Raw genomic sequence first — 24,938 nt, forward strand, 5'->3', positions numbered from 1 at the left:
TAACCAAATTCCTTAATGTAAACACACAAGTCAACCATTTTTAAGCTGCCCCTACCCCCAGCCAAAGGGCAAAAGAACCAAATGGAGAAGTTCAAAATGCCTACCTTAATTTGAGATGTTTCACTAGGGGATATACCCAATATTTTCTCAGCTACCAAATTATCAGAAACTTGAGGGTGATTTTGTGGGAGGCTGAGACTTTTTTTTTAAATGAAAAGGCCAAGTGAATCACAGGCTATAGAATACGATCCTGATTTGTGAAGTATCAGATTCATTCTCTCCCTTAATTTGACAGGTGTTCTCAAGTCTCTCCTCCTGTAGATTCTGTCCTTCCCCTGATGACAAGCCAATAGTTCTTGGTGGGGTTGCATGTCTCCTAGAGCCCCAGGAGCCCTGTTGTGTCGGGGAAGGGGGGAGGGTAGGAGGGTGGGCAGAGACGGGCTGGGGGAGGGAGAGTCAGAGAAAGAGTGAAGATATATGGGTTTATATAAACATATTTAAAGCAGTTTAGCAAAAGCTTTCTCGTTGAACAGCTTTAAGAACAATGTGAATGAAATTTAGCAACTTGGTTAGTAATTTGAAAAGTCTATTAATGTATACTTGAAATTCTGTTTGTATAAAAATACATTTTCCTCTTTATTTTAACACTGTGTAAAAGAACATTATGCATGTGAGTGGTTTGAGAATTAAATGATTTAATATTCATATTTGCATTCTGTCTCTTCTGTATAGATATTAATTCTTTTTACATTTTTGGATTTTTTTTTTCCAGTATAAAGGGATTATCTAGATTTCAAGCTCGCCCTGCCCTCTCAAGATGCCTACTGTCTTTCAAGATGAAGTAGTAACATACCTCCCTCCTTCACTTTCTTGACCCAGATGTGTTCACTGGTAGAGAAAAGTCGAAAGCCTCGTTATACCAAATGCCGAGCAGCATCTCTATCCATTTCTCCTTTCCTTGCCTTCATTTCAGATGGCAAAGTCCATTCATAATTGTCAGATATGGGAACAGTTGTATTTATTTTTACTTGTATTCACAAACCAAAATAGGAAGAAGTACAAAGGATGACATTTTAATCAACACAAGGGTTGGCTACTCTGCCCATGAATATAATAGTGTTCAGAGCAACTTCCCTGATGAGAACCAGGAAGGGCCTGTTGGCCTTGAAGGTCACCCTGTCCGAGTTCAGCGAACGACCAGCGATGCTAATGACGGTACTTGCTGCAGCTTCACTGCCTTCCTCGTTTACCTGCAGGTCAAATGGGAAACAAACAGCCACGTTAGCTACTCTGCAGCTCTTTACAAGCAGGTACATCATCCATGGACACAGCAATTCCTCAAAAATGCCATTTATTTTCCAGTTGCTACGAGTTAGGTCGGATCCCCTCTGGAACCTTACTTTTAGTCTTTCTTTCATCCACTGAATACTGATGTAAGACTTGTATTCATCCAAGCCTTGTGCCGAAAGTAAGTGCCAGGGTCCATTCAGATACTCTCTGAACCAGAAATCTGGATGTACACAAAGTTGTCACATTTCTGGCTGGCAACGTTGTACATGATACTGAACTCTATACTAAAAGACCTATGACTCAAAATTAGAGCACCACAGTTGAGACAGTTCCACTCTGCATCATCAAGATCCTAGACAGAACTGCTGTAAACAGCCACTCAGGAGCTAGGACCTGTGAAAAGAGGAGGGTCCTCTGGCTGGATGAGATGAATATTTCTCAGAGTAATAGATTGAAAGGATGGTGTTGAACTTACTGATAAGTAGAACTGCCACAGATCTGGAGGGAGATGGGAGATACCTTTAGAAATTTTGCTTGAGCACCTAGAATGTCACTAAAACTGTGTCCCTGCCTCCAAGGAAAGCATTTCAGACCCCTGAGCTTTGAGAGAACCTGGTTGATGATTTCCCCTTCCTCATTCCTTACCACCTCTCCCTTCTACACATGCTATCTAATTCACGATCGTTTTAGTACTAAGAGCAGACGAACTTTTGTAAGACCAGGGCCCTTTTACTCAAATCAGATTCTGGTTTTCAGTGGCTTCTCAGGAGACAATCAATTAGGGTCCTTGTGTATAGGGTTCCCAAGAGCCATGGAGGAACCTTGCATCATTGTTTAGTGGGCTCAGGTAGACAAAATGAAAACTGAACTTTTGCTTCTTCTTGATCATAACTCAAGGGCCTCATGGAGTCTGAGTTAACCACTTCCATTTGGGGTCCGTGGAAGAAGATTCTCAGTCATAGTTAAAATCCTGAGGACTCATCTTCTCTTGCAGTCTAAATGTTATTTCTTCCATAATCAATACGGCTTCAGTGTTGTTTTCACTTCAAAAATCATTAATCCAGTATTCATGTAAAATCCCCTGTTCTGACCTCAGTATCTTTTAAGATATATATCTTTCTACTCTTGCTTTGGTCCTATTGCTCTACAGAATATAGTCCCGCATTGAGGATTTTATTGCCTAGCCCATTGCCTTTCTAACCTAACTCCTGCTATCGTGTGACCTAGACAATTAAAATGTCTTGGTAGGAGACCCATTCAATACTCTAAACTTCCATTTCTTTCATCTCATTGAACCCAATGAGCATTGCCTTCACTTCAGCAAACCAGTCCATGGCTGCACTTTGAACTTGCCATCTCTCAGAACATCTCGACTTTGAAATTATAATTACATTATCCTCTCAGTCTATAATCTTCTGTTTTTTTCAAATTATCACATTTCCTCACTCCCATTAAAATTACCCTGGCTTTTTCCTGTGCCTTGATCCTTCCACTTTCCTCCTAATGACATATTTCCCACTGAGCTTGGACTTTGTAACTATATTTACTAGCACCATGCTCTGAAATCTTTCTCTTCGACCACAGTCTCCTCTTTGAGATTCCTAAATTTTATGACCTCTAACATTGGCCTATCACATTTCCCTCATAGCCTGGGTCCCCCAAAGAATGGTCTACATAAGTGGTTCACAAACCTGGATGCTCATCAGAATTCTTCGAGGAGCTTTGTAAATATACAGATGCTCAGACCTTGAGTCAAGCTCTCTAGATAACTAATGCTATTGATCATAGTTCAGTATTTGTTTGAGAGCCAGAAGTTCTATAGGCTTTACACAGCTCTTACTCCAGTAAAGGTTTCCATGGGCATCTTAGTTTGGGCAACACTGGGTTAAGCAATATTGAATCATTTTCTTCACTGTGGAACTGCTCAGACATCAACACTCCAATGTGCATTGATTTTCTGTTAACTTCCCTAGAAGAGGATATACATTTATTTGACCACCTAACTTTTTATTACCTGCAGTGTAGTCTAGAGTTCTAGTTTTCTGGAACACATTGTAGGACACTACAGTGATGGTCTACACTCACCAGCTCTCGCTGTCCTTTCTTACTTTCCATTTGCTCTTCAATCATTACAGTTAGGACGTGCCCCCACTACACTGTCCAAATGCCTCGGGGGAAAGTCACCTGCGGTCACTTTTCAGTCTTCTTACTAGATGCTTTCCATTTTCTTAAAACTCCTTCCTGGGTTTCCATGAGCTCATCGTCTCCTGGTTCTCCTTTGAATGCCTTTGCTGGCTGCTTTTCCGGTATCACCTTCACCTTAATGTCTGTGTTCCCAGGAGAGGTAGCGGATGGAGGGTAGAACAATTAGACCACGAGGGCGTCAAGTTGGAGTTGTGTGTAGAGGAGGACACCATAGACTTGGGGTTTGAGGGACCTGGAAACGCCTTTCATCACAGTTGTCACCCACTGTTCAGACATCTGCTGTCTACACCGTAAGAGCCAACGAAGGAATGACTCCAAAGTTACTCATCGTATGAGATAACGACGTATTGAATAATAAAGCAGCATGGTAACAAAAAAGCAAGCATAAGAAGAGAGAGCAGAGAGAGGTGTACTTACCTCAAGAAATGCCTTGTGGAATGCATCTGAGACATAGAGGTCGTTCCGACCTTCTGCAACAATACCTAGAAGGAAGACCAGAAAAAGATCTGTGAAATGGGAGAAAGTTGGCTTCAACCCACAGAGAGGAATTCAGTTTGAATTAAGAGGTCCTTTGGGACTTTTAGAAAAATAGAAATCCTGGACCCTCACCTAATGATACCCTCAAAATCAATACACATTAAAAATAATAAAATACTTTGGGTTTATTCAGCCTGGTTCCTGTGAAGTTAATCTGGTGCTTTAGCTTATGGGGGATTGGGGGTTGAGGCTGAGGACCCTGTTCTTAAAGAAATGCTCACTCCATCTAGTAGCAATGTCTTTCCTTCCAGGGTGACAACACCTTGAAGAAAGGGTGTGGTTCTGAGACCTAGTTTAAAGACAGCCCATTACACATGAATCCACTTAACTAATGTTGTAAACTTCTTTTTAAAAATGAGATATTTTAATGCATATTTTTCAAGGATGGTGTGTTGGAAGAACCAAACCAACTTAACACTATTATCAGAGAATCACAGCTGGGAAGGCTTGACTGCATCTGTCCATGTGACCTTAGAAAACACAGAAGCCCTTTAGAATATCAGGAAGGGCTATTAAATGTCAGCTACACCTCTTTGGTGGGACTTGGATGTCCTTGGCTCTTAATCCTAGCTGTCTCTTTGCTCTGAACTCTGGTGTTTTGAAGTTTCTCTCTACCTGGTCCCACCTCTTCTATGAGTTACAGACTGCAAAGGTTCCAGTGCCAGCTCGGCCCATGGAGATCCAAGAGCCAGCTTCCCCTCGTACACAGGAGACAGCTGATCCCTTGAGAGGGAAGGGATTCCCCTGAGTTGGCAGTAGGACTGGGATTAGAATCCAGGTGTCTGGACTCCCTCTCGTCTACTCCTTCCCCATCTCTTCCACCTTTGGTCAGACAACTCTGAGGGTAGAGAAAGGAGGAAACCCTTCCTGCCCTCACCTGGGAGCCTGGACTTCTCAGGACTGAACAGGTCTTCGAGGCCCATGTCTTGCAGCTGCTCCTTCACGCTGAAGCTGTCCTCGATGCGGAAGCGGGGCATGTGGACTACCAGCAATGTCTCTGTCAGCTCATCCAGCCACTCCTGCAGCATGTCTGGGGTGAGTTCCTGTTCCACCTTGGCCAGGGTCTTCTCCAGCTTGGGCAGGATGAGCACCATGGTGATGTCATCACCCTTGAAGGGCAACTCGAGCACCTGGGTGCTTTCTGCCACTCTCCGATAGCGGAACTTGCTTTCCTGGTACATCATGGGTACTGAACATGACTCCCCATCAGCCTTGTAGAACAGTTCCTTCCTTGTGTTCTCGGGACTGAACTTTGACTTCCACAGGCCCTGGAGGAAGACACCAGGTGGGAGAATCACAAAGCGAGAAGACCAGAAACATCCGTAGGAGAATGCTGACATAAAAAACAGTCACAATATTTTATTACATTAAAAAAGTGAAGTCGCTCAGTCGTGTCTGACTCTTTGCAACCCCATGGACTGTAGCCTACTAGACTCCTCCGTCCATGGAATTTTTCAGGCAAAAGTACTGGAGTGGGTTGCCATTTCCTTCTCCAGGGTATCTTCCTGATTCAGGGATTGAACCCAGGTCTCCCTCATTGCAGACACTTTACCATCTGAGCCACCAGGGATGACCATGGAAGTGCAATTTTTAAGAACAAAGACCTAGAGGGATGTGCATAAAAAGGCTTTTTAATACTGACTGTGTCAGAGTGACAGAATCATGAGTGGGGTTTTTTTTTCAATGAATTTTTTGTATTTTCTAGATTTTTCATCAATGACTATTTGCTTTTATAACAAGAAAAACATAAAAACAAAAATAACCTACTGGCCTCTTGGCAAGTCTCTTCTGGAGTTTAAATCTAATTGCCTTTTGCCTTCTGCCTCCCACCAGCCTCCTTCTCAAAGACCATCCTCCAAAATGCTGGGCTTTCTCCCTGATGAATAAAGCCAGACAAAGGTAGTAACCCCAGGGGGTCATCTGGGAGTCCTGCCAGGCAGAGAGTGAGGCCTGGCCAACTTCCTGTTCAAAGAGGGAAGGGATACAAGATACTGCTTTGACATTTCCAAGATGTAGTTAGCATTCCTTGTCATCTTCTGGCTCTTTGATTTGGGGACAAGTCACTTAACTCTTTCAGTGGTGGTTCTTCGCTTGTAAAAGTAGGAGCTGGTTATTCCTAATATTTGTAGGATGCTTATTGTGTGCCAGTCACCGCTCCAGGCATTTTGTATGCATTGACTTAATCCCCTCAGTAACCCTGTGAGGCAGATGTATCATTGTTACCACTTTATAGATGCAGAAACTGGGACACGGAAAGGTCTTAAGTAACTCTCTCAAGTTTGCAGTCAGAAGTGGAAGAGTCAGAACTTAAATTAAGTAATCTGTCTGAGCAGCTCAAGTTCTCATTTGTGATGTCATGAGAATCAGAAGGCAAAGTGTTTTATAAACTGCAAAGGGCAGTCAGTACACATTGTAGAAATGCAACCTACTGCATTCTTGGCATGAGGGAACCCCCAAGCAACAAAGCAATTGGCAACAGCAGTGACGGGCTAACCCCCCAGGCCCAGTCGGGGAGAAGAACACATCTAGAGCATGACCCAGGAGGGCACAATTCAACCTGTGTTAAGCTGGTGGGCCTCCTGAGTGTCAGTGGTCTGTTTATTCCCACTACCCTCTCCCCTCATCCTTTTTCCTAAATGTAATCAAGTTGGAACAATCTTCAGAACTTGACTCTCTGAGAAAGAAAAGCCATCTGCATGATCATGTCACAAGGCCTCTGCAAAATTTGCGGTTAGTCTGGTACCAGGAGGTTCAGAAGCTTCAGGCAAGAGGAATTTTGAGATGCTGCAGAAGCTGCTCTAGATGATGGAGAAAACCTCATCACTGAGGATTGTCTATAGACTCTGTCATTTTGTTCCAGATTTCAAAATGAAGTTAATTGGACAGAAGAAATCATCACATACTTATGAGAATTGATTATCATGCACACCTTGCTGCTGAGCATGCTGGTCTGTGAATGTGTACACTCTGCCTTGGGCCCAGAGACATTACCAGGCCCCCTTTGGACCTCAGTCCAGCAACCACAGCCCTAGACGTGACTCTAGACTCAGCAAATTTGTATTATGCCCAGACCACGCATGTACTATTTCTCAAAATGATCTGCCTACACATGCCCAGTGGTATGAAGGAGAGTGAGCTGGAGGGAAATATGTCATCCCTGAGGTCTCTCCAGGGTCATTTTATTTTTTTGCATTTATTTTTTTAAAATATATTTATTTTTAATTGGAGGATAATTGCTTTACCATATTGTGTTAGTTTCTGCCATACATCAACATGCATCAGCCATAGGTATACATATGTCCCCTCCCTCTTGAGCCTCCCTCCAGCGCCATTTTTGAGTACCTTGAAGTAAATGGTGTTGACTAGCACCAGGACAGTGAACTCATTGATGGCTTGTGGGGGAATGACATCAGTGATACGCCCTTCAGTCTTATTGGATATCCATTGGTTGATAGTCAATCTGGACTGCTCTGCATTTCCCTGAGGAGAACAGGAAACAAACCTACCCAACTGTGCTATTCAATCGGCTTCTCCATCTCCCCATGCAGAATTTTATTTTGTCCATCATCCCTCCACTCTTTCCCACCATTTTGTTAAACCATCACTCTAACCCAGATTGGAGAAACCACACATATCTAGCATACTGTCGTGGATCTTCCATAGAGTTAATAAATGTTAACAGAAGAAAGAGAAAGAAAGGAAAGAAAAAGAGGAAGAAATAAAGAAACAGAAGAAGAGAAAAATAGTCTGGAAAAAGAAAACAAAACATTATCCTCTTTGACTTTGGAAACCTGAACTCTTATGAGTATTCATGAGCTGTGTTCTCTAGGAAGCCAAGGAGTGATGGTGGAGGTGCAGGGGGCACAGGAGAGATGCCCATGTGATCCAAAAAGTTTGAGAAATACCTTTTGAATAAAATCAGTAGACTTCTTTGTTGCAGGACTTTTTTTTTTTTTCTTTAACTTTTTAAGTAAGTCTGTTTATTGAAAGGATCTGAAAATAGTAATAACGCTTGCAACATTTAAGGTCTACAATTACTCTGTTATGTGAACGAGTGCCCACGTTCTGAATGCCACTGTTACAGGATTTTTATAACTTTTTCAGAGGAGCCTCTGCAATCCATAGATAGCACTGATTTCTCAGGTTTCAAATAAGAACACATATCCCAGGGGCTCTGACTTAAAACACCTCTTCCTGACTTCAATTAGCATAGCAGTGTTCATTAGGATCCTGCTTCCTTGTCTCTTTAACTTCTGAGTAGAGAGGAAGAACTCTGAGGTCTGAGATGACATTTGGAACTCACCTTGAAGTCCAGGGGCTGGAGCTTGGCCCCATATACCACCTCACTGATGTCCTGGTAGGTCTCATTGAATGTAATGGATTTGTCTCCAAAAAGACGGTTGGCTGATACCAACTCAGAGGATTTATTGGCTTTTCGATAGAGTCGGCAGTTCAGTTTGGCAAAGAAAAAGTGGATCTGATCAGAAGTTTTCTCAGAGATGGTATCAAACTTAAAAACCTGTAGTAGCCAAAAGAAAATAATGGTGGGACAGCCTGGTTCACATGATCGGTGAGCATCATGCCAGGCAGCCCCTGATTAATAGTCATCAAGCACAGTGCCTGGCACAGCATAAACATTCAAATCATGCTTTCTAAAGGAATACATGGAAAAAAGAAGAAGAAAGCGGGGGCTTCCCTGGTGGTCTAGTGGTTAAGAATCTGCCCACCAATGCAGGGGACATGTGTTTGATCCCTGGTCTAGGAAGATTCCACATGCCATGGCTTAGCTAAGCCCATGCGCCACAACTACTGAGCCTGTGTGCTGCAACCACTGAAGCCTGTGAGCGCTAGAGCCCATGCTCTGCAACAAGAGAAGTTGCAACAATGAGAAGCCCGAGCACCACAACGGAAGAGTGTCACCCTCTCTGGGCAACTAGAGAAAAAGCCGCAGCGACAAAGACCCAGCACAGCCATAAATAAATAAATAGATAAGTAAATAAAGGATGTGTTAAAAAAAAAAAAAAAAAAGGAGGGGTGGTGGGGTTAGGAAGGAGAGAGAGAAAAAGAAACACAAAGAGCCAGGGACACTACCCAAAGTCTCGAAAGGGTGCTTAAGCACATGGATGTTCTCTTGGGAGTTCCAGCAAGGAGCTGGGCAGAAGGGCTTTGAGTTGTACCTCCATCAACTGCTTGAGTGTGTTGTCACAGGCACCCAGCTTGGTCATAGCAAAAGCTGTGGAGATACTCAGGGGTGACAGGAAAATGTTGTCATTGTTATTCTTGGAGTCTGCCAAATGCTGATAGAAGGCAGTGGCAAAGTGGGAATTGGCCTTGGACAGTTCCCAGACCCGCCGGTTGGTGGCCCCAGGGATCTTCTGCTCGGAGCCCTCGCCCTCAGTTGCCTTCTTCTCTGAGGAACGGTAAATACACATGGGATTCACAGGAATGTCCCGAGGTTTGGCTGCGCAGACGTCTTCCACAGGGCTCCGATGACAGGTCACACAGCCCCAAAGGCCAATAAGCAGCAAAGAGAGAAGACATATGCTCCTATAGGGGGACAGAAAGCTGAGTTAAGCTAGGCTGAGAAATCCCCTCCCCACTGTCCACCACAGATTTACCCTAGTAGATCACCAGCCCACACTGTGTGGCCAGAAGGAGGGCCAACACCTTTGAAAAGTACAAGGGCCAAGGACAAGTTCATTCCTGGACTCCTTACCCTGGACATAGTCCTGTTGAAATTAGAGTCAACTGTGGGAGTAACGATGTTATTAGAAGTCTTGTGTGCTCAATGCCTCATGCTGGAAGAAATAAAGAATGCGAAGCTTCGAACTGGTGAACTGGACCATGCATACATGAAAAATGGCATGGAATTTTAGTGCCCAGTGAAAACTTAGGTCAGTTGGAGGAGCCATTAACAGAAGCTATTTAGGGAAGGGATTTTAACCTGGATGTTAAAGGACTGGGAAGAGTTTTATTGACAGCAACACCAAAGGGCTAAGAAGGAATGTCTGGGGCAAAACTATAATCTATGTGCTGAAAACTCTGAAATCTCTAGCTCCAGTCCTAGTCTTTCCACTGAGTTCCAGACCAGTTGTTTGCTGGACAATTCCACCTGGATGTCCTGTTGATCCCTTAGTGAAATACAAATAAACTGAATTTGTCTCTCACCCAAACACCTGCTTCTCCTTCTACGTCCCCCAGCTCAGCAAATGGGACTTTCAGGTACCCTGTCATCCAATCTAGAGACCTGAGAGCCATCCAGGATTTCTCCCTCTCTCCCTTCTCAATAGTCAGACCCTAGATTCTATGCATTCTGTTTTCTTGTTCTCTCACTGCCTTAGATCAGGTCCTCATCATTTTCTGTTGCCTGGAAATTTTAGTAACTTCCAAAGTGTGTTCACTAAAGTAAATAAAACCAGTCTCACTTTCAAAAAAAAAAGGATATCATGAAATTGACAAACTAGGAAAATCAGGACACCCAATTAAGTAAACAAAGTGATAAACTCTATTATAGTGTTTTTATAGATAAGACATGAGGGGCCAGACACTTCCTCTGGTTGACTTGGGGCCCTAGGCCTACAGAAAGGAGTCTGTACATGGGTACTGACTCATCACAATCTTCCCGCAGCAGAAAAAGACAAGACATGTAGGTGGTGTAGAAAGGACTCGCCAGAGTGGTCTTCTGGGCAAGTGTGGGGCTGGCTGGAAGCTGGGGGCAGCTGAGGGGTACTTGGTATCTTGCATGATCTGAAGTCAACCCTGAAGTCTTTTTAAGAACAGAGGCACTGAGTGGGAGAGCGGAGGTGCTAAGCGAGCTGTGGACGACAGGATGAGGAAGCAGGGAGAAACTTGCCATTCATCTCTCCAGCTGGCTTGCCTCTGTTTCCCATATTGTCCCTCAGCTACCCTTAGAAATACAAGTGGAGGCTGTGGGGGCCCTGGGAGCTCTGTTAAGCACAAAGAAAAACCAAGGTGATCAAGCCAGAGCCTCACTTTTAGCTTCCTGTAAAAAAAAAAAAAAAAAAAAAAGGAAGGAATGTGTATAATATTAAGAGATGCGATCCTTTGTCAAAGGTCACTGAGACCTTGGGAGGGAGCTGGGGTTGTGATGGGAAAGGGGGGTGGGCAGGGTGGAATTGGGTGGAAGGAGCAAAAAGCGAGTTAGGAGGTCCTCACGCATTACATTCTCCCTCTTTCCAGATATATGGCAGGCCCAGCGCTTCCCCTTGGAGTGTCTCCTGGGCTGCTGTGAGGGCTGCCGCAGAGCAGCGTCTCTTCTGAGGGAACACATCCCCCTTGTTTCTTGGGTTGTGAATCCAAGGTGTGGCTTAGGGAAAGGCCTTATCCCAGGAACCAAGCGGGAGGGAGGGTACTCAGGATGACGTCTTCCAAACGAGTCTCATTATAACTACCAGGGAGAGAGGGCCCAGTCTTCTTGAAGGTGTCGCGGTCACCCCGGCAAGCCCCTCAGAGGTCAGGAAACCCAGTGAGGGCATGCGGAGGGGAAGCCCACCCCTCTTACCTTTTTCCAGCGATGACGGTTCCTATCCCTTTGGAAATCATGGTCGCTAATCTTCCACAGGTCTGAGCAAGTGGAGATAGTGTGGTCTGAGGCAATCCCTCTGGACTGGTTCTTTCCTTTACATCTGACTGGGGTTCCAGAGGCTAGGGTGGGGGATGGAGCTGGTGAGGACGGGAGGCCCGAGGTCAAAGGCTGATGACCGGCTCCCAGGGTTAAGTAAAGTGTGGAGCCCAGTGTTGGTTAATTAGTAGAGAAGTTTTAAAGTTCAGTCAGGTCCAGAGAAAAAGGCCCACCTTTCTTACTCTTTTCATCTTTACAGAAAAGGAAAAGGATATGTTCACAAAACTTCATCAGAAAATACCTGACAGATGAGAACTCTGTCTGCAGGAACTTTTTTTTTCCTGGTTAACCAAACTGGGAAGTAGAAAATAGTACATATTCTATATAAATAAAATAGTATTACTGTATGAGCCACCAGGGAAGTCCCAAGAATACTGGTTGCCATTCCCTTCTCCAGGGGATCTTCCTGACCCAGGGATTGAACCCAGGTCTCCGGCATTGGAGGCAGATTCTTTACCATCGAGCCACCAGGGAAGCCCAGTATATAACTAGCCAAGTTGAATGTCCAGAAAATTCTAGCTTTCTACCTCTCAGTGCAATGCCCTCTTTCTCATAGCTTTTTAAGGAGACAGAATAAAAGACAGCTGATGTTATCTAATCAGAGGGGAGAGAAGAGAAATATTTTGAAACAGGCGCTACCTTCAGGCCTCTGAGAGACCATGTGTCTGTGACCCAGACAGGTTACACCTTTGTGTAAAATGGCCTCATTCCCCATTCAGCCTTGAAGTGATTTGAGAGGGATACAATAGCAGGGGCCTCAGGGTGCCACCACAGACATTTCTTAAGGTGGAGGAGCTGGGTGAGGAATACTTAGAAAAATTCTATTGGGGGATTGGGAGACAGTGTGGGGCAGGTGAAAAACAAGCTTGCAACTGAAATACTTCTAAAAAGCAAACAGAATGAATTATATTTATGTATATTGTTAATTTTACTTATTTTAGTAATTGGGGAGATGAAATCAAATTAGTGGAGATAAAGGGCAGGGTTTATATTTATTTCCCTCTTCCTAAATACACCAAAAACAGTATGACAAGGATTGCTACAACTGTATTCACAGGATATAAGCCACCTTCTGTGTGATTGAAGACTGGTATTAAGTTGGTATTGTCATAGGCATTCTAAAGAGTTCTCTATTCATTAGACAGGAGAAACCTCTACCTAGACTGCAGTTGTGTCTAATTTATTTTGAAACTTTTTTGGCCACACCCTGTGGCATGTGGGATCTTAGTTCAGGACTTGGGATTGAACTTGCACCCCTCGCATTGGAAGGCAGAGTCTATTCCCTAGACCACTGGGGAAGTCCCTATGTCTAAGTCTTGGTTGATTTAAACTTTGGACACTATGACGGCCTCTGTGTATGGTATGAATGGTTACAAGGAACAGTCCTAAAAAGCCCCAGAATGGTCAGAGTCTCTTGTCACTCCAGATTAAAGGCAATTGGAAAGTCTCCTGTTCAACCACTTGTCCTCAGCAAACATAGAGCACTACCTAGACAGCAGGCACTGTTGTAGAGGCTGGGAGCTCCAGTCAGGAAGACATGCAGTGATCACATAAAGAACCAATATATAAAAAATAAACCTGGGACTTCCCTTCCAGTGGCTAAGACTCCGTGCTCCCAATGCAGGGGGCCTGGGTTCGATCCCTGGTCAGGGAACTAGATCTCACATGCCGCAACTAAAGATTTAGCATGCTGCATCAAAGACCCCGCACAGACAAATAAAATAAAATAAACTTAAAAAAAAAAAATCTGTAACATGTTGTGTGTGCTTAGTTGCTCAGTCATGTCCCACTCTCTGCAACCCCATTGACTGTAGCCTGCCAGGCTACTCTGTCCATGGGGATTCTCCAGGAAAGAATACTGGATTGGGTTGCCATGCCCTCCTCCAGGGGATCTTCCCAACCCAGGGATCAAACCCAGGTCTCCCACATTGCTAGCAGGTCTTCCACATTGCTGGCAGATTCTTTACCATCTGAGCTACCAGGGAAGCCCATGTTAGGTGTTAATAAGGGTTACAGAGGAAAATACAACAGGCCAAGGGAGTAGAAAGTGATGAGAGGAGATAGGGACATTATTGTAGAACGGGTGGTAGGAAAGTCCTCCCTAATGAACTAATATTAAGGACACAGAATAAAGTTGGGGGCGGGGGGAGAAGGAACCACATAGTACTTTCAGGAAGAGCTTTCCACATAGAAGAAACAGGAGATAACAAACATCCTGAGGTGGAATATGCAGTTCAGACCTATTGTTCCAACTTGTAGAAGTTGTGAGACTTATGCCTTGGAGGAAGGCAGATGAAGAGATGGAGCACAAGGGGTGATGGTGGTCTGGTGAACATCTGTGGGAAAAGAGATGAGGATGCAGATACCACCTGACCAGGTAGTGAAGAACTATATATACATCAGCAACTGGGTTTAATATGTTCATTCATTCATTGAGTCATATGCTCATTTAATTAACATGCGTTTAATAAATGCCTATAGGTACCAGGCATGGTTGGTGCTGGGCCTGGGTATATGAAGATGACTTTGCTCTCCAGGAGCTCCATGCTTCACAGTAGACCCCAGACATGATGATAAACATGCCCATCAATGCTACTGGTCATCTGACTAAAGCTGGGGCAGGAGAGGGGAAGATCAGGAGGAGATAATAGTGTAACAGATTTCCAAGACTAAGATACAAAGTCTTTTTATTTTAAAATAATTCTAAAGTAACAAAAAAGTTGCAAAAGTAATACAAAATATTCTTATACATCCTTTACCCAGGTTCCCCAAATATTCACACTGTTCTCATCTTACATTTGCTTTCTGTTGTTTCATACCCCTCTCTTCCTCCCCATCTCTATATTATATTTTCTGTATTGTTTTAGAATAATTTACAGTTATAAATGCCCTTTTACCCTTATATAAAGTGAGGTTCCTAAAAACAAGAACATCTCTTTATATGATCACAGTATAAAAGACACAAGATTGACAGTAATACAGTACCATTTTAAAATCCATAACTCTTATTCTAAATTTACCAAATGTCCCACTAATATTCTATATTCTTTATAGCAAGTGGTTCTCAAAAATTTGGGTCTTAGGATCTCTTTTTAGTCTTGCTAAATTACATTTAAACATAATTATTTAAATAATGCATACATAAAATAACTGTAACTTCATGCATACACTGAAAGGTTTGCATGGGGGAACTCCCAGGATCACACTTTGGGAAACATTAATTTTCAGGCCCTGAAAGTCCCTGCCCCACCACTTCCAGATCCAGGGTCATACACTGCATTTAACTGTCATGCTTCTTTGGTCTCCTCTAGTTTGAAACAAGGAGAAGGCAATGGCACCCCACTCCAGTACTTTTGCCTAGAAAATCCCATGGACGGAGGAGCCTGGTAGGCTGCAGTCCATGGGGTTGCTACAGTCGGACACGACTGAGCGACTTCACTTTCACTTTTCACTTTCATGCATTGGAGAAGGAAATGGCAACCCACTCCAGTGTTCTTGCCTGGAGAATCCCAGGGATGGGAAGTCTGGTGGGCTGCTGTCTATGGGGTCGCACAAAGTCGGACACGACTGAAGCAGCGCAGCAGCAGTTTGAAACAGTTGCTCTCTTTTCTTTGTCTTTCATGACTATGGAATTTTTTAGAGTATGGGCCAGCTATTTTTGAAGAATGTCTTTCAATTTGAGTATATCTGAGGTTTCTTCAGGATTTGAAATTTACACTTTTTTTTTTTTGGTAGGAATACTAAAGAAATAATACTGTGTCATTCTCAGTGCATCATTTCAGGAGGCACGAGGTATCAATTTATCCCATTAATTGGGATAATTGATGTCAGTTTTGATCACTTTAGTTAAATAAGATCAGGACTGTAAAATTATAACATTTCCCTTTTTATTAAGTATCCTGTAAGAAGATACCTTGAGAACATGATAACATTATTTTTCATCAAACTGTCACGTGCTAATTTTAGCATTCCTCAGTGGTTCTTCTGTAAGACTTTTAAAGCACTTTTCCTAGTTCCCATTTGATTCCCTAAAAAGAATTATCATTGAAACCATTAGAATTCAGACTTCAACTAAAGTTAGACAACACACTCTCTTGCTAGGGTGTGAGGAAAATGCCCTTTCACTCATTGCTGGTGGGAACGCAGACTGCTATAATCCTTTGAAGGAAAAGTTGGCAATACTAACATTACAAATGAGTTTACCCTTTGAGCTGGAAATTCTACTTCAGGAAGTGTATCCTACAGATATATCTGCATGGGTATAAGTAAGGTTACCAGTTATAAGTTGATTTGCAATAGCAAAAGATTAGAAACAATCTCCACTTATAGCAAACTAGTTAAACCAACATACATCCCCACAATGGAAGACTATGCCACTGTCAAAAAGAATGGGGCTCTTTTCTGTGTGCTGATATGGAAGGGTTTCTAGGACCACTAAGTAGAAAGAAGCAAGCACTGCCAAGCAGTGCTTAGAATGTGCTACCTTTCGTATCACATATTGGGGATGATAGGGGTAGGTGTCGACAGACAAGGGTGGTACTGAGTTTTGTCAATATGAATCTTCTTAATTAATTTTCTATTTTTGAACATGTCAATGCATCATTTAGTCAAGAAGGTATGGACTTTGTGAGCAACAAGGGCGTCAGTGTTGTATTCCACAGAGGCTTGGGGAGACAGGAGTATAAGGGCACGACGTGAAAGTGGTGGCAGCACCAAAGAGAAACTAGAAGCAGCTTGAGCCCCTGGCTGGTGACAGAGGAGGAAAGAAGAATGAGAGTAGCCAAGGTCAGAGTCTGCAGGTAGAACTGTGGTGTTTAGGTGTGCTCTGCCTGGGAAGATAATTGCTAATGACTGTATCATATTTCACTGTCTAGAATTTTAACCATTGCTTCACAGTCAGTTCAGTTCAGTCCAGTCACTCAGTCACGTCCGACTCTTTGCGACCCCATGAATCACAGCACGCCAGGCCTCCCTGTCCATCACAAACTCCCAGAGTTCACTTAGACTCACGTCCATCGAGTCAGTGATACCATCCAGCCATGTCATCCTCTGTCGTGCCCTTCTCCTCCTGCCTCCAATCCCTGCCAGCATCAGAGTCTTTTCCAGTGAGTCAACTCTTCGCATGAGGTGGCCAAAGTACTGGAGTTTCAGCTTCAGCATCGTCCCAGGGCTGATCTCCTTCAGAATGGACTGGTTGGATCTCTTTGCAGTCCAAGGGACTCTCGAGAGTCTTCTCCAACACCACGGTTCAAAAGCATCAATTCTTCAGCGCTCAGCTTTCTTCACAGTCCAACTCTCACATCCATACATGACCACCGGAAAAACCATAGCCTTGACTAGACGAACCTTTGTTGGCAAAGTAATGTCTCTGCTTTTCAACATGCTATCTAGGTTGGTCATAACTTTCCTTCCAAGGAGTAAGCATCTTTTAATTTCATGGCTGCAATCACCATCTGCAGTGATTTTGGAGCCCCCCAAAATAAAGTCTGACACTGTTTCCACTGTTTCCCCATCTATTTCCCATGAAGTGATGGGACCAGATGCCATGATCTTCGTTTTCTGAATGTTGAGTTTTAAGCCAACTTTTTCACTTTCCTCTTTCACCTTCATCAAGAGGCTTTTTAGTTCCTCTTCACTTTCTGCCATAAGGGTGGTGTCATCTGCATATCTGAGGTTATTGATATTTCTCCTGGCAATCTTGATTCCAGCTTGTGCTTCTTCCAGCCCAGGGTTTCTCATGATGTACTCTGCATGTAAGTTAAATAAACAGGGTGACAATATACATCCTTGACATACTCCTTTTCCTATTTGGAACCAGTCTGTTTTTCCATGTCCAGTTCTAACTGTTGCTTCCTGACCTGCATACAAATTTCTCAAGAGGCAGGTCAGGTGGTCTGGTATTCCCATCTCATTCAGAATTTTACACAGTTTATTGTGCTTAGGCCAAAATCTTTAAATCTTTGAATGAGATAATAATAATATGTGGCATTTACTACACACCAGGATCTGTGCTGAGTGTTTTATAGGCATTTGCTTCTACAATTCTCTTGTCAGCTCTACCAGGAATATATTATGCCCAGTTTACAGACAAAGCAACTACTATTTACAAGGGTTAGACTTGCCCCAAATTACAAAGCTGGCAAAGCAGAGATTCAAACCCTTGTCCGCCTGTCTCACAGGTCTTGGGCTCCTACAGGACAGCTATCAAGAAAATGTCCAGGGACTTCCCTGGTGGCACAGTGGATAGGAATCCACCTGCCAATGTAGGAGACACAGGTTCGATCCCTGATCCTGCAGGATCCCACATGCCTTGGAGCAACGGAGCCCGTGTGCCACAACTCCTGAGACTGTGCCCTAGAGCCTGAGAACCACAACTACTGAAGCCCCACTGCTAGAGCCCATGCTCCACAACAAAAGAAGCCCCAGCAATGAGAAGCTTCTGTACCACAACTAGAGAGCAGCTCCCATGCTCCACAACAAGAGAAAAGCCCGAGCAGCAGTGAAGACCCAGCAAAGCCAATAAATATATAAATTTAAAAAATTTTTAAAAAGGTCTGTGTCAAAAAAAAAAACAAAACACTAAACAAACCAAAGTTACCTAGAATCAAATAAAAATTCACACACACACACACACACAAAGAAAATGTCTGTTTTCTCAGGTTAAAACTTACAGTGTCCAGTTGTTTTTCTTGAGGCAGGGTTTAAGTCACTATCTAGTCGCTCAGTCGAGTCTGACTCTGCGACCCTATGGACTGTAGCCCTTCAGGCTCCTCTATCCGTGGAATTTCCCAGGCAAGAGTACTGCAGTGATGCCATTCCCTTTTTCAGGGGATCTTCCTGACCCCTGGGATGAACAATACAATACAGGGATGGAACCTGTATTGCAGGCAGATTCTTTACTGTCTGAACCACAAAGGAAGCCCCTCCTGTGAGTAGTCTCCATCAACTTTGTCCAGGAGTCCCTCAAAATCCAGGGCCCAGAAGCAAACTCAGGGGCTGTCACCATTTCCTTTGTCTACCCAAATTTTATCACAGAGCATTTGTCTTTGAGGCACACTCCAAATGTGATTTTTCCAGGCAGTCCTTTGGAGTCTTTAATACCAGCCCAGTCGTTAATTCTCTTGCACACAACTTCTCTTGGCTTTCATTGTGAAGATTTTGATGACCCCAAATCCCTTTCCTCTTGGTACAGCTTAGACTGGTTTGGTACAGCTTAGACTGGTTTGATGAGGAAAGGAAAAAGCATCTGGTATGTTGGGTGGACTACTTTGGGTCTGTCTCTGTCTACACACACACACACACACACACACACACAGAGTCATTAGTATTCTGTAAAGTGTTTTTTAATAACTGTATTTATTTTTGGCTGTGCTGGGTCTTCATTGCTGCATGCAGGCTTTCTCTACTTGTGGTGAGCAGGGGCTACTCTCTAGTTGCAATGCGTGGGCTTCTCACTGTGGTGGCTTTTCTTGCGGTGGAGCTTGGGCTTTAAGGTACACCGGCTTCAGTAGGTACAGCATGTGGGCTCTAGAGCACAGGCTCAATAGTTGTGGTACATGGACTTAGTCGCTTTGTGGCATGTGAGATCTTCCCGTATCATAGATCAATCCCTTGTCTCCTGCATTGGCAGGCCAATTATTTACCACTGAGCTACCAGGAAAGCCCTGTGAGATGTTTTAATAATTGTGTACCTTAAAATCAAATTCTTCATGGAAAGGTCTAACCGTTTCTGGAAGTGGAGGCAGACTTTCGGAACTTTTATTAGATAAAAAGTAGCACTACTTCTATGCTGAGCATAAACAAGGTTGGAAGGAGCTCAGAAGGCCTCTCTATGCTTTGCACTGTGTGTAGGTTTGAGGAGCCATGGAGAGGAAAGAATGTAGCATTCAATTGTCCTCTCTTTAATGCTTCCTTCAAGGCCAGTAATAAAATATAAAACTCTTTCCCTAGCCCTGCCTCTGGTCTCAGTAGTAACTCCTGTGAGCAGGAAATCGAGCTGGTCCTCACCATTACCGCATATCCTAGGCTTTTCTTTCTATTCTTGTCTTTGGATCCAAGAGAAAGACCTTGGCAGAGAACAAACAGTAGAACTGAGCTCCTGCTGTGGTTACTGAGTAACTCAAAGCTTAATTCTTCCACAGAAATTCGGCAAAACATCTAGCACACAAACACACACACACACAAAAACAGAGTTGTCTCCAACTCTCTTGGGTTTCTAGTTTACTAGATGGCTACGGCCATCTAGTAATTAAGGTGAAAGAAAATTTTTCAAACTAAATCCTGCATTATCATTTGGCAGCTAATCTCAAAGCATCTCACTGGTATTTGTCCAAATTCTCACAAATGTGAGAAAGTTCAGTTTCAGTTTCATGGAAATCAAATAAAACAAATACTTATTGAACATGTCCAGTGCACATGCCACTGGGTCTTGAATGTACCAGGTACTCAATAAATATTTGTGTTTGAAGAAACCCAGGTTCAGAGTAGTTTGGCTGACTTATTAAGAAGGAAGTATTTTAAATTTCTCCCAAATGGAAGGTTAAGACTATCAAGTAAAGTAAAAAAGATTACTTATCCAGAGGAATTGACACCTTGTATGAATAGAAACACCTCTTGCAAGGTTGAGCAAGAGAGGGCTGCACGGGGTCAAAGTTCTAAGCAACTTGTAGGTGGTAAAAGAGAAACTGAGAAGACAGCAGAGGCAGAGGTTGGAGGTAGTGGGAGAAAGTTCTATGGAGAGAGGGTGGATTAGACAGACCAAGAAGCAACAGGCAGAAACTCGCAGTAAAGCTGAAGTCAAGAGTGTATGTTTTGACAAGTACAGGTCAATTATGTGACTGGTGTCTTTTACTTACTTCTGCCAAGGGTTGCTTTAGCAAATTTAAATCCACTTGAGGGTGGAGGAGGAAATGAGGGGGTAGAAATGAATGTAGCTTGGCAGCTTTTATCCCATCAAGACACAGTTGGTTTCAGGTCCTTCCCAAACAGCCAATGCTAAAAATCAACAGATCCGTACGGCTGCAAGCTTCTAACTTTGAACAGAAACAAGTTCTAGGAACCACATCTCATGTGGCTTCACAGGTTCAGCTTACCAGGGAATGGTGCTGGATACAAAACCCTCCAGCCGCTCAGCGAGAAATGGGCCAGCCCACTCTGGAGAGACAGCCTGTATCATGCCCTAAGGCCAGGAGTTCATCCGGTTGTCTAGCTTGCTGTCAGGTTAACAAAATGTCCAGTTAGATGATAATGGTAAGCAGAGACTGAGGAAAATTAGAGGGTATGCTTTAGATCCTAATAACCTGAACATTTTTGTACTTGAGAAGATAACAAGATGATGACAAACTAAGGTCACTGTATGCTTTCCTTAAAACTGAATTTTTTAAGAGCTTTGAAACTGTAATTTTTTCCCCTTTAACCTGATAATATTGGATCAGGCTGTGCACTTTGGTCAAGGGAATTACAGGAAGCTGACTTTGGTGGCACCCATTTGGGTATTTAGAAATGCCAATCATACTCGTGCTGTTCTCAAGTATGGCCTAAACACTGTCTCAGAAATTCCTCCCCTCCTTTTCATTTTCTTTGTCCTGCTGCGAGCCCTAATCATTTCTTCTAAGTCTGTTGCAACAGATTTGTAACTGAGCTCTCTGCCTTAGGCCCTTTGTTGTTGTTTAGTCACTCAGCTGTGTCCTACTCTTTGCAACTCCAGGGACTGTAGCCCACTAGGCTCTTCTGTCTACGGGATTTCCCAGGCAAGAATACTGGAGTGAACTGTCATTCCACTCAGGGGATATTCCTGATTCAGGGATCAAACCTGAGTCTCCTGCATCGCAGGTAAGATTCTTTACCACTGAGCCACCAAGGAAGCCATGCCTTAGGCCCTGTTCCACTTCAAATCACAATCATCACGTCACTGTCAGGTTGAAAATCTTTACTAGTGTTTAATTGCTAAGGGAAAAAAATCACAACAGCTAAGAAGGGGTACATAAAGCTTTCCAAGTCCTGCCCTCAACCAAACTTTTCTATATCCCCAACTCCTTGAAGATCTGTTCCAGGCCATATACTATGTGCTCCCAGGCTTAGAACTTCTACTTCTGCTCTGTTCCCCATACAAACGCTTCTGTGCCTTTCAGGACCAACTCCTGAAATGTAAAAACTTTGCTGAGTCACCGTGCTTCTCCAGCCTTACATTTGTCTTTAAGTGGTCTCCGAGTTACCCTCGTTACGCCTCATATCTTATTCACTTCACTAAAACAGGCAGAAACTGGATCCCTCTGCTTCTAAAATTGCCTATCAAGAAAACCCCACTACTCCAAAGTGTGGTCTTTGGGGCTGGTTTTTGGACAGACAGCACCGGCAACATCTAGGAGCCTCTTGGACAATCTTGGACCCACTCCAGACCTGCTGAAACAGGAGCTGCACTTTAACCAGAGCCCCAGGTGAACTATATTCACCTTAGGATTGAGACGCTTGCTGACACAGAGCCTATTCAATAAACATGACTAAAGAGGCACACATCTGATCGCTTTAGTTCCCCAACTTATGACCCTTCCTTGGACAGCTTTTACTTTCAGAATAAAACCCAGCTTTGTGATCTGGCTCTGCATCTGAAGCCATCTCACTCTCTCACTTCAATGACCTTTCAGTTTCCTAACAGTCTTTCTTTTTTTGCGGAGTTCACACATCTTTTTTTCTCTGACTAGGGGTCTCCTTACCCCCGCCACCACCGCCCCCAGAACTCCCCACCCTGCCCCAAGCCATTTCTTACCTTCAAGGCCACTGTCTCAGGAAAGCATTTGCTGCCCAGCCAGGCAAGATTAAATCTTCCTTGAGTATAGTCTCACAGCCCCTTGCTCTTTTCTTCTGAAGATAATCATGGATGAATAATCTTTTGGGTTGAGAAGGAAATGGCAACCCACTCCAGTATTCTTGCCTGGAGAATCCCATGGACAGAGGAGCCTGGTGGGCTACAGTCCATGGAGTCGCAGAGTAGGGCATGACTGAGCCACTAACACAACAATGATCCTTTGGTAATTCTGTCTGTGGTGTTTTGTAGATGATTGTTACCTATCCATAAATGTACACATCAAGTTCCGTAACTGGAGTTTGAGCTCCTTGAGGGTAGAGAATATTCTTTGTTCTCTACAGTATTGTGCCATATGGGGAGTACTCAGTAAATTACTTTAGTAAATACTGTAGTAAGTATTCAGTGAGTAGTTGCAAGTTCTGATGTGCTAGGTGGTCCCAATAAGGGTGGCAAGTCATTCTAACTGAGCTACCATGTTGGAAAGCAGAGTTTACAAATTGATCATGCAGACTAGCTGGTTACTGGGACTGAAATGCTAATACACACAAAGACACAAACTCTTATTAATCAATGAGTCTCAGTGTAAAGGATCAGAAAGTAACCTGTTGCTTGTAAGCAGGGTGGGCCTGGTTAAGTGGTTAAGACAGCAGGTCTGGTTTTGGAATTCCCATTCTCGATTTTATTTTAGGCAATAGTTACCATCCCTCATACCCCCTGAGCTTTTTTTTTTTTTGACTGTGGCCACTTCTCTTGAGGTCCAAAATGGTACCAATGGATACCTAATGCTAACTGATAGTAGAAGGCGTGATGTTTGTTCACTGGTAATATACATCATTTTTCTTTTAAAAATAGTTAGTTATTTTAAAGGAAACTCTACCCACTGTCAGTTATGTGTCTTCTAAAAATATGGACATTTTATTCTATAACAATGTGCTATTATCACTCTGAACAAAATGTTATTCCCTTGTTTTTTCTAATATTCAATGTGTAAGTCAAATTCCCCTAACTAAATCTTTGAATGTTTGGTTTGTTGAAATTAGGATTCAAAGTCCACACAGTGCATGTGACTTTTGTATCGCTTAAGTTCCTTTTAATCTAAAGTAGTCCCCTCCCTTCCCCTGCTTTTTTCTTTAAGCCACTGAGTTCTTGAAGAGGGTATATTTTCCAGTAGTCTCTAAAAACTCTCTAAATGTCAGGACTCATTAATTGGTGGGGATTGCAGGACAATTAGGAAAAGTGAGTAAGAAAGACAAAAAATATTTGCATCACGAAGGTATTCAGAGTAAGGCCATGTTGCTTAAGCATAAAAAGGTCCTGCTTTTAAGAGAAGGCATAAAAACCAGAACTTTGCATGTGAACAATGGAGTCTCACTGAACGCTGACTCTAGGATCTGAGAACCATTACCTTTATTCCTAATGTGCAGTCACTGTATAACAAATGAATGATTCTGGACTGTGGTGTTGGATTAATTCCTGTGAAATCTATAAAACTGGCACTATGAGTATGTGTTTGTGTATATTATCTACTTCTCTATATTTCACCTAAAAAACAAACACAACTCCATAAAAAAAGGTACAAATAAGTACATAATCCCAGGGGTTAGAATAAGATGGCACAGGCTCATTTACAAAAAAGACTACGCATTTCTCCTCATTAATTTATCATTTAATATAAATGCTGACAGAAAGCAGATAAAGACCTTGTAGACACTTTCATATATTTACAAACCAAAAGGCGAATCACCTCCTTCTACTTGTTAAAATAATCCTTTTATCTGCAACTTGTGGGAGCCTTAAACACTAATTGGGAGCAACATGAGGCTGAGTCAGTTTCCAAGATAATAAAGAAAATAACACCATTTTAACAAAAGTGGCAACTTTGATATAAACAGCATGCACACAGGTTGAACAAGATGGCCTCATCCTCTCAAAACCCGACTATATACTTACTCAGACCCAGCATTTAGCTGTCCTAAACATCTTTCTATTACTACTTTTCCCCACCTCACTTTTTTTTAAAGGCCATTTAAAAACTGAACATATAAACAGATTTTTAAAGAGAGAAAAATGGTCTACTTCAAACACAGGGTTCTTCTTTCCTATTCCCAAAGAACTTCTAGGAGATAACATCTTCAAATAATAAGATTTCACAGCTTGCCAGATGCTAATTTCACAGCTTGTGAAATTCCAACTCATTATCTGTCTTCACTTTTTAAAGAAAAGTTGGAAACACTTGGAAAAAGTGAAATTTCACACTTTAGCAATTTAAAAACGAGCTGTCCCTTTAAGGCTCAATATTTTTAATTCTTAACAGGTGGGTGAGGCAGGCGAGAAAGAAGAACAGGGAGCTAAGGTAAGAGGAAAATAACAGAAATGCACAAAAACTTTTAAAAATGATATTCTGTCTAGCACTAATTTAAGAATTTAATTAAAGGAGACATACATTTTCACTGTTCAAAC

General features: G+C 42.9%; 1 protein-coding gene across 1 annotated transcript; it reads right to left on the bottom strand.

Annotated features, from left to right (window-relative positions):
* Positions 1-1,011: 1,011 nt before the first annotated feature.
* SERPINC1 (serpin family C member 1) lies at positions 1,012-24,878 on the bottom strand. Its single transcript, XM_055582708.1, has 8 exons — positions 22,440-24,878; positions 11,555-11,697; positions 9,210-9,579; positions 8,336-8,551; positions 7,375-7,512; positions 4,910-5,300; positions 3,913-3,977; positions 1,012-1,250 (listed from the first exon to the last, which is right to left on the bottom strand). Exons 2-8 carry the CDS (start codon positions 11,593-11,595, stop codon positions 1,074-1,076), a joined length of 1,398 nt encoding a protein of 465 aa, XP_055438683.1. The 5' UTR covers positions 11,596-11,697; positions 22,440-24,878; the 3' UTR covers positions 1,012-1,073.
* Positions 24,879-24,938: the final 60 nt, after the last annotated feature.

Source organism: Bubalus kerabau, chromosome 5 (assembly GCF_029407905.1).
Source record: "Bubalus kerabau isolate K-KA32 ecotype Philippines breed swamp buffalo chromosome 5, PCC_UOA_SB_1v2, whole genome shotgun sequence".
NCBI classification, from domain to species: domain Eukaryota; kingdom Metazoa; phylum Chordata; class Mammalia; order Artiodactyla; family Bovidae; genus Bubalus; species Bubalus kerabau.

Coding starts and splice junctions, on each gene's coding strand:
- SERPINC1 (XM_055582708.1), bottom strand. CDS start 11,595: ATGATTTCCAAAGGGATAGGAACCGTCATCGCTGGAAAAAG. Junction 9,580..11,554: donor ACCGTCATCGCTGGAAAAAG/GTAAGAGGGGTG, acceptor GTCCCCCTATAG/GAGCATATGTCTTCTCTCTT. Junction 8,552..9,209: donor CACTCAAGCAGTTGATGGAG/GTACAACTCAAA, acceptor TGGCTACTACAG/GTTTTTAAGTTTGATACCAT.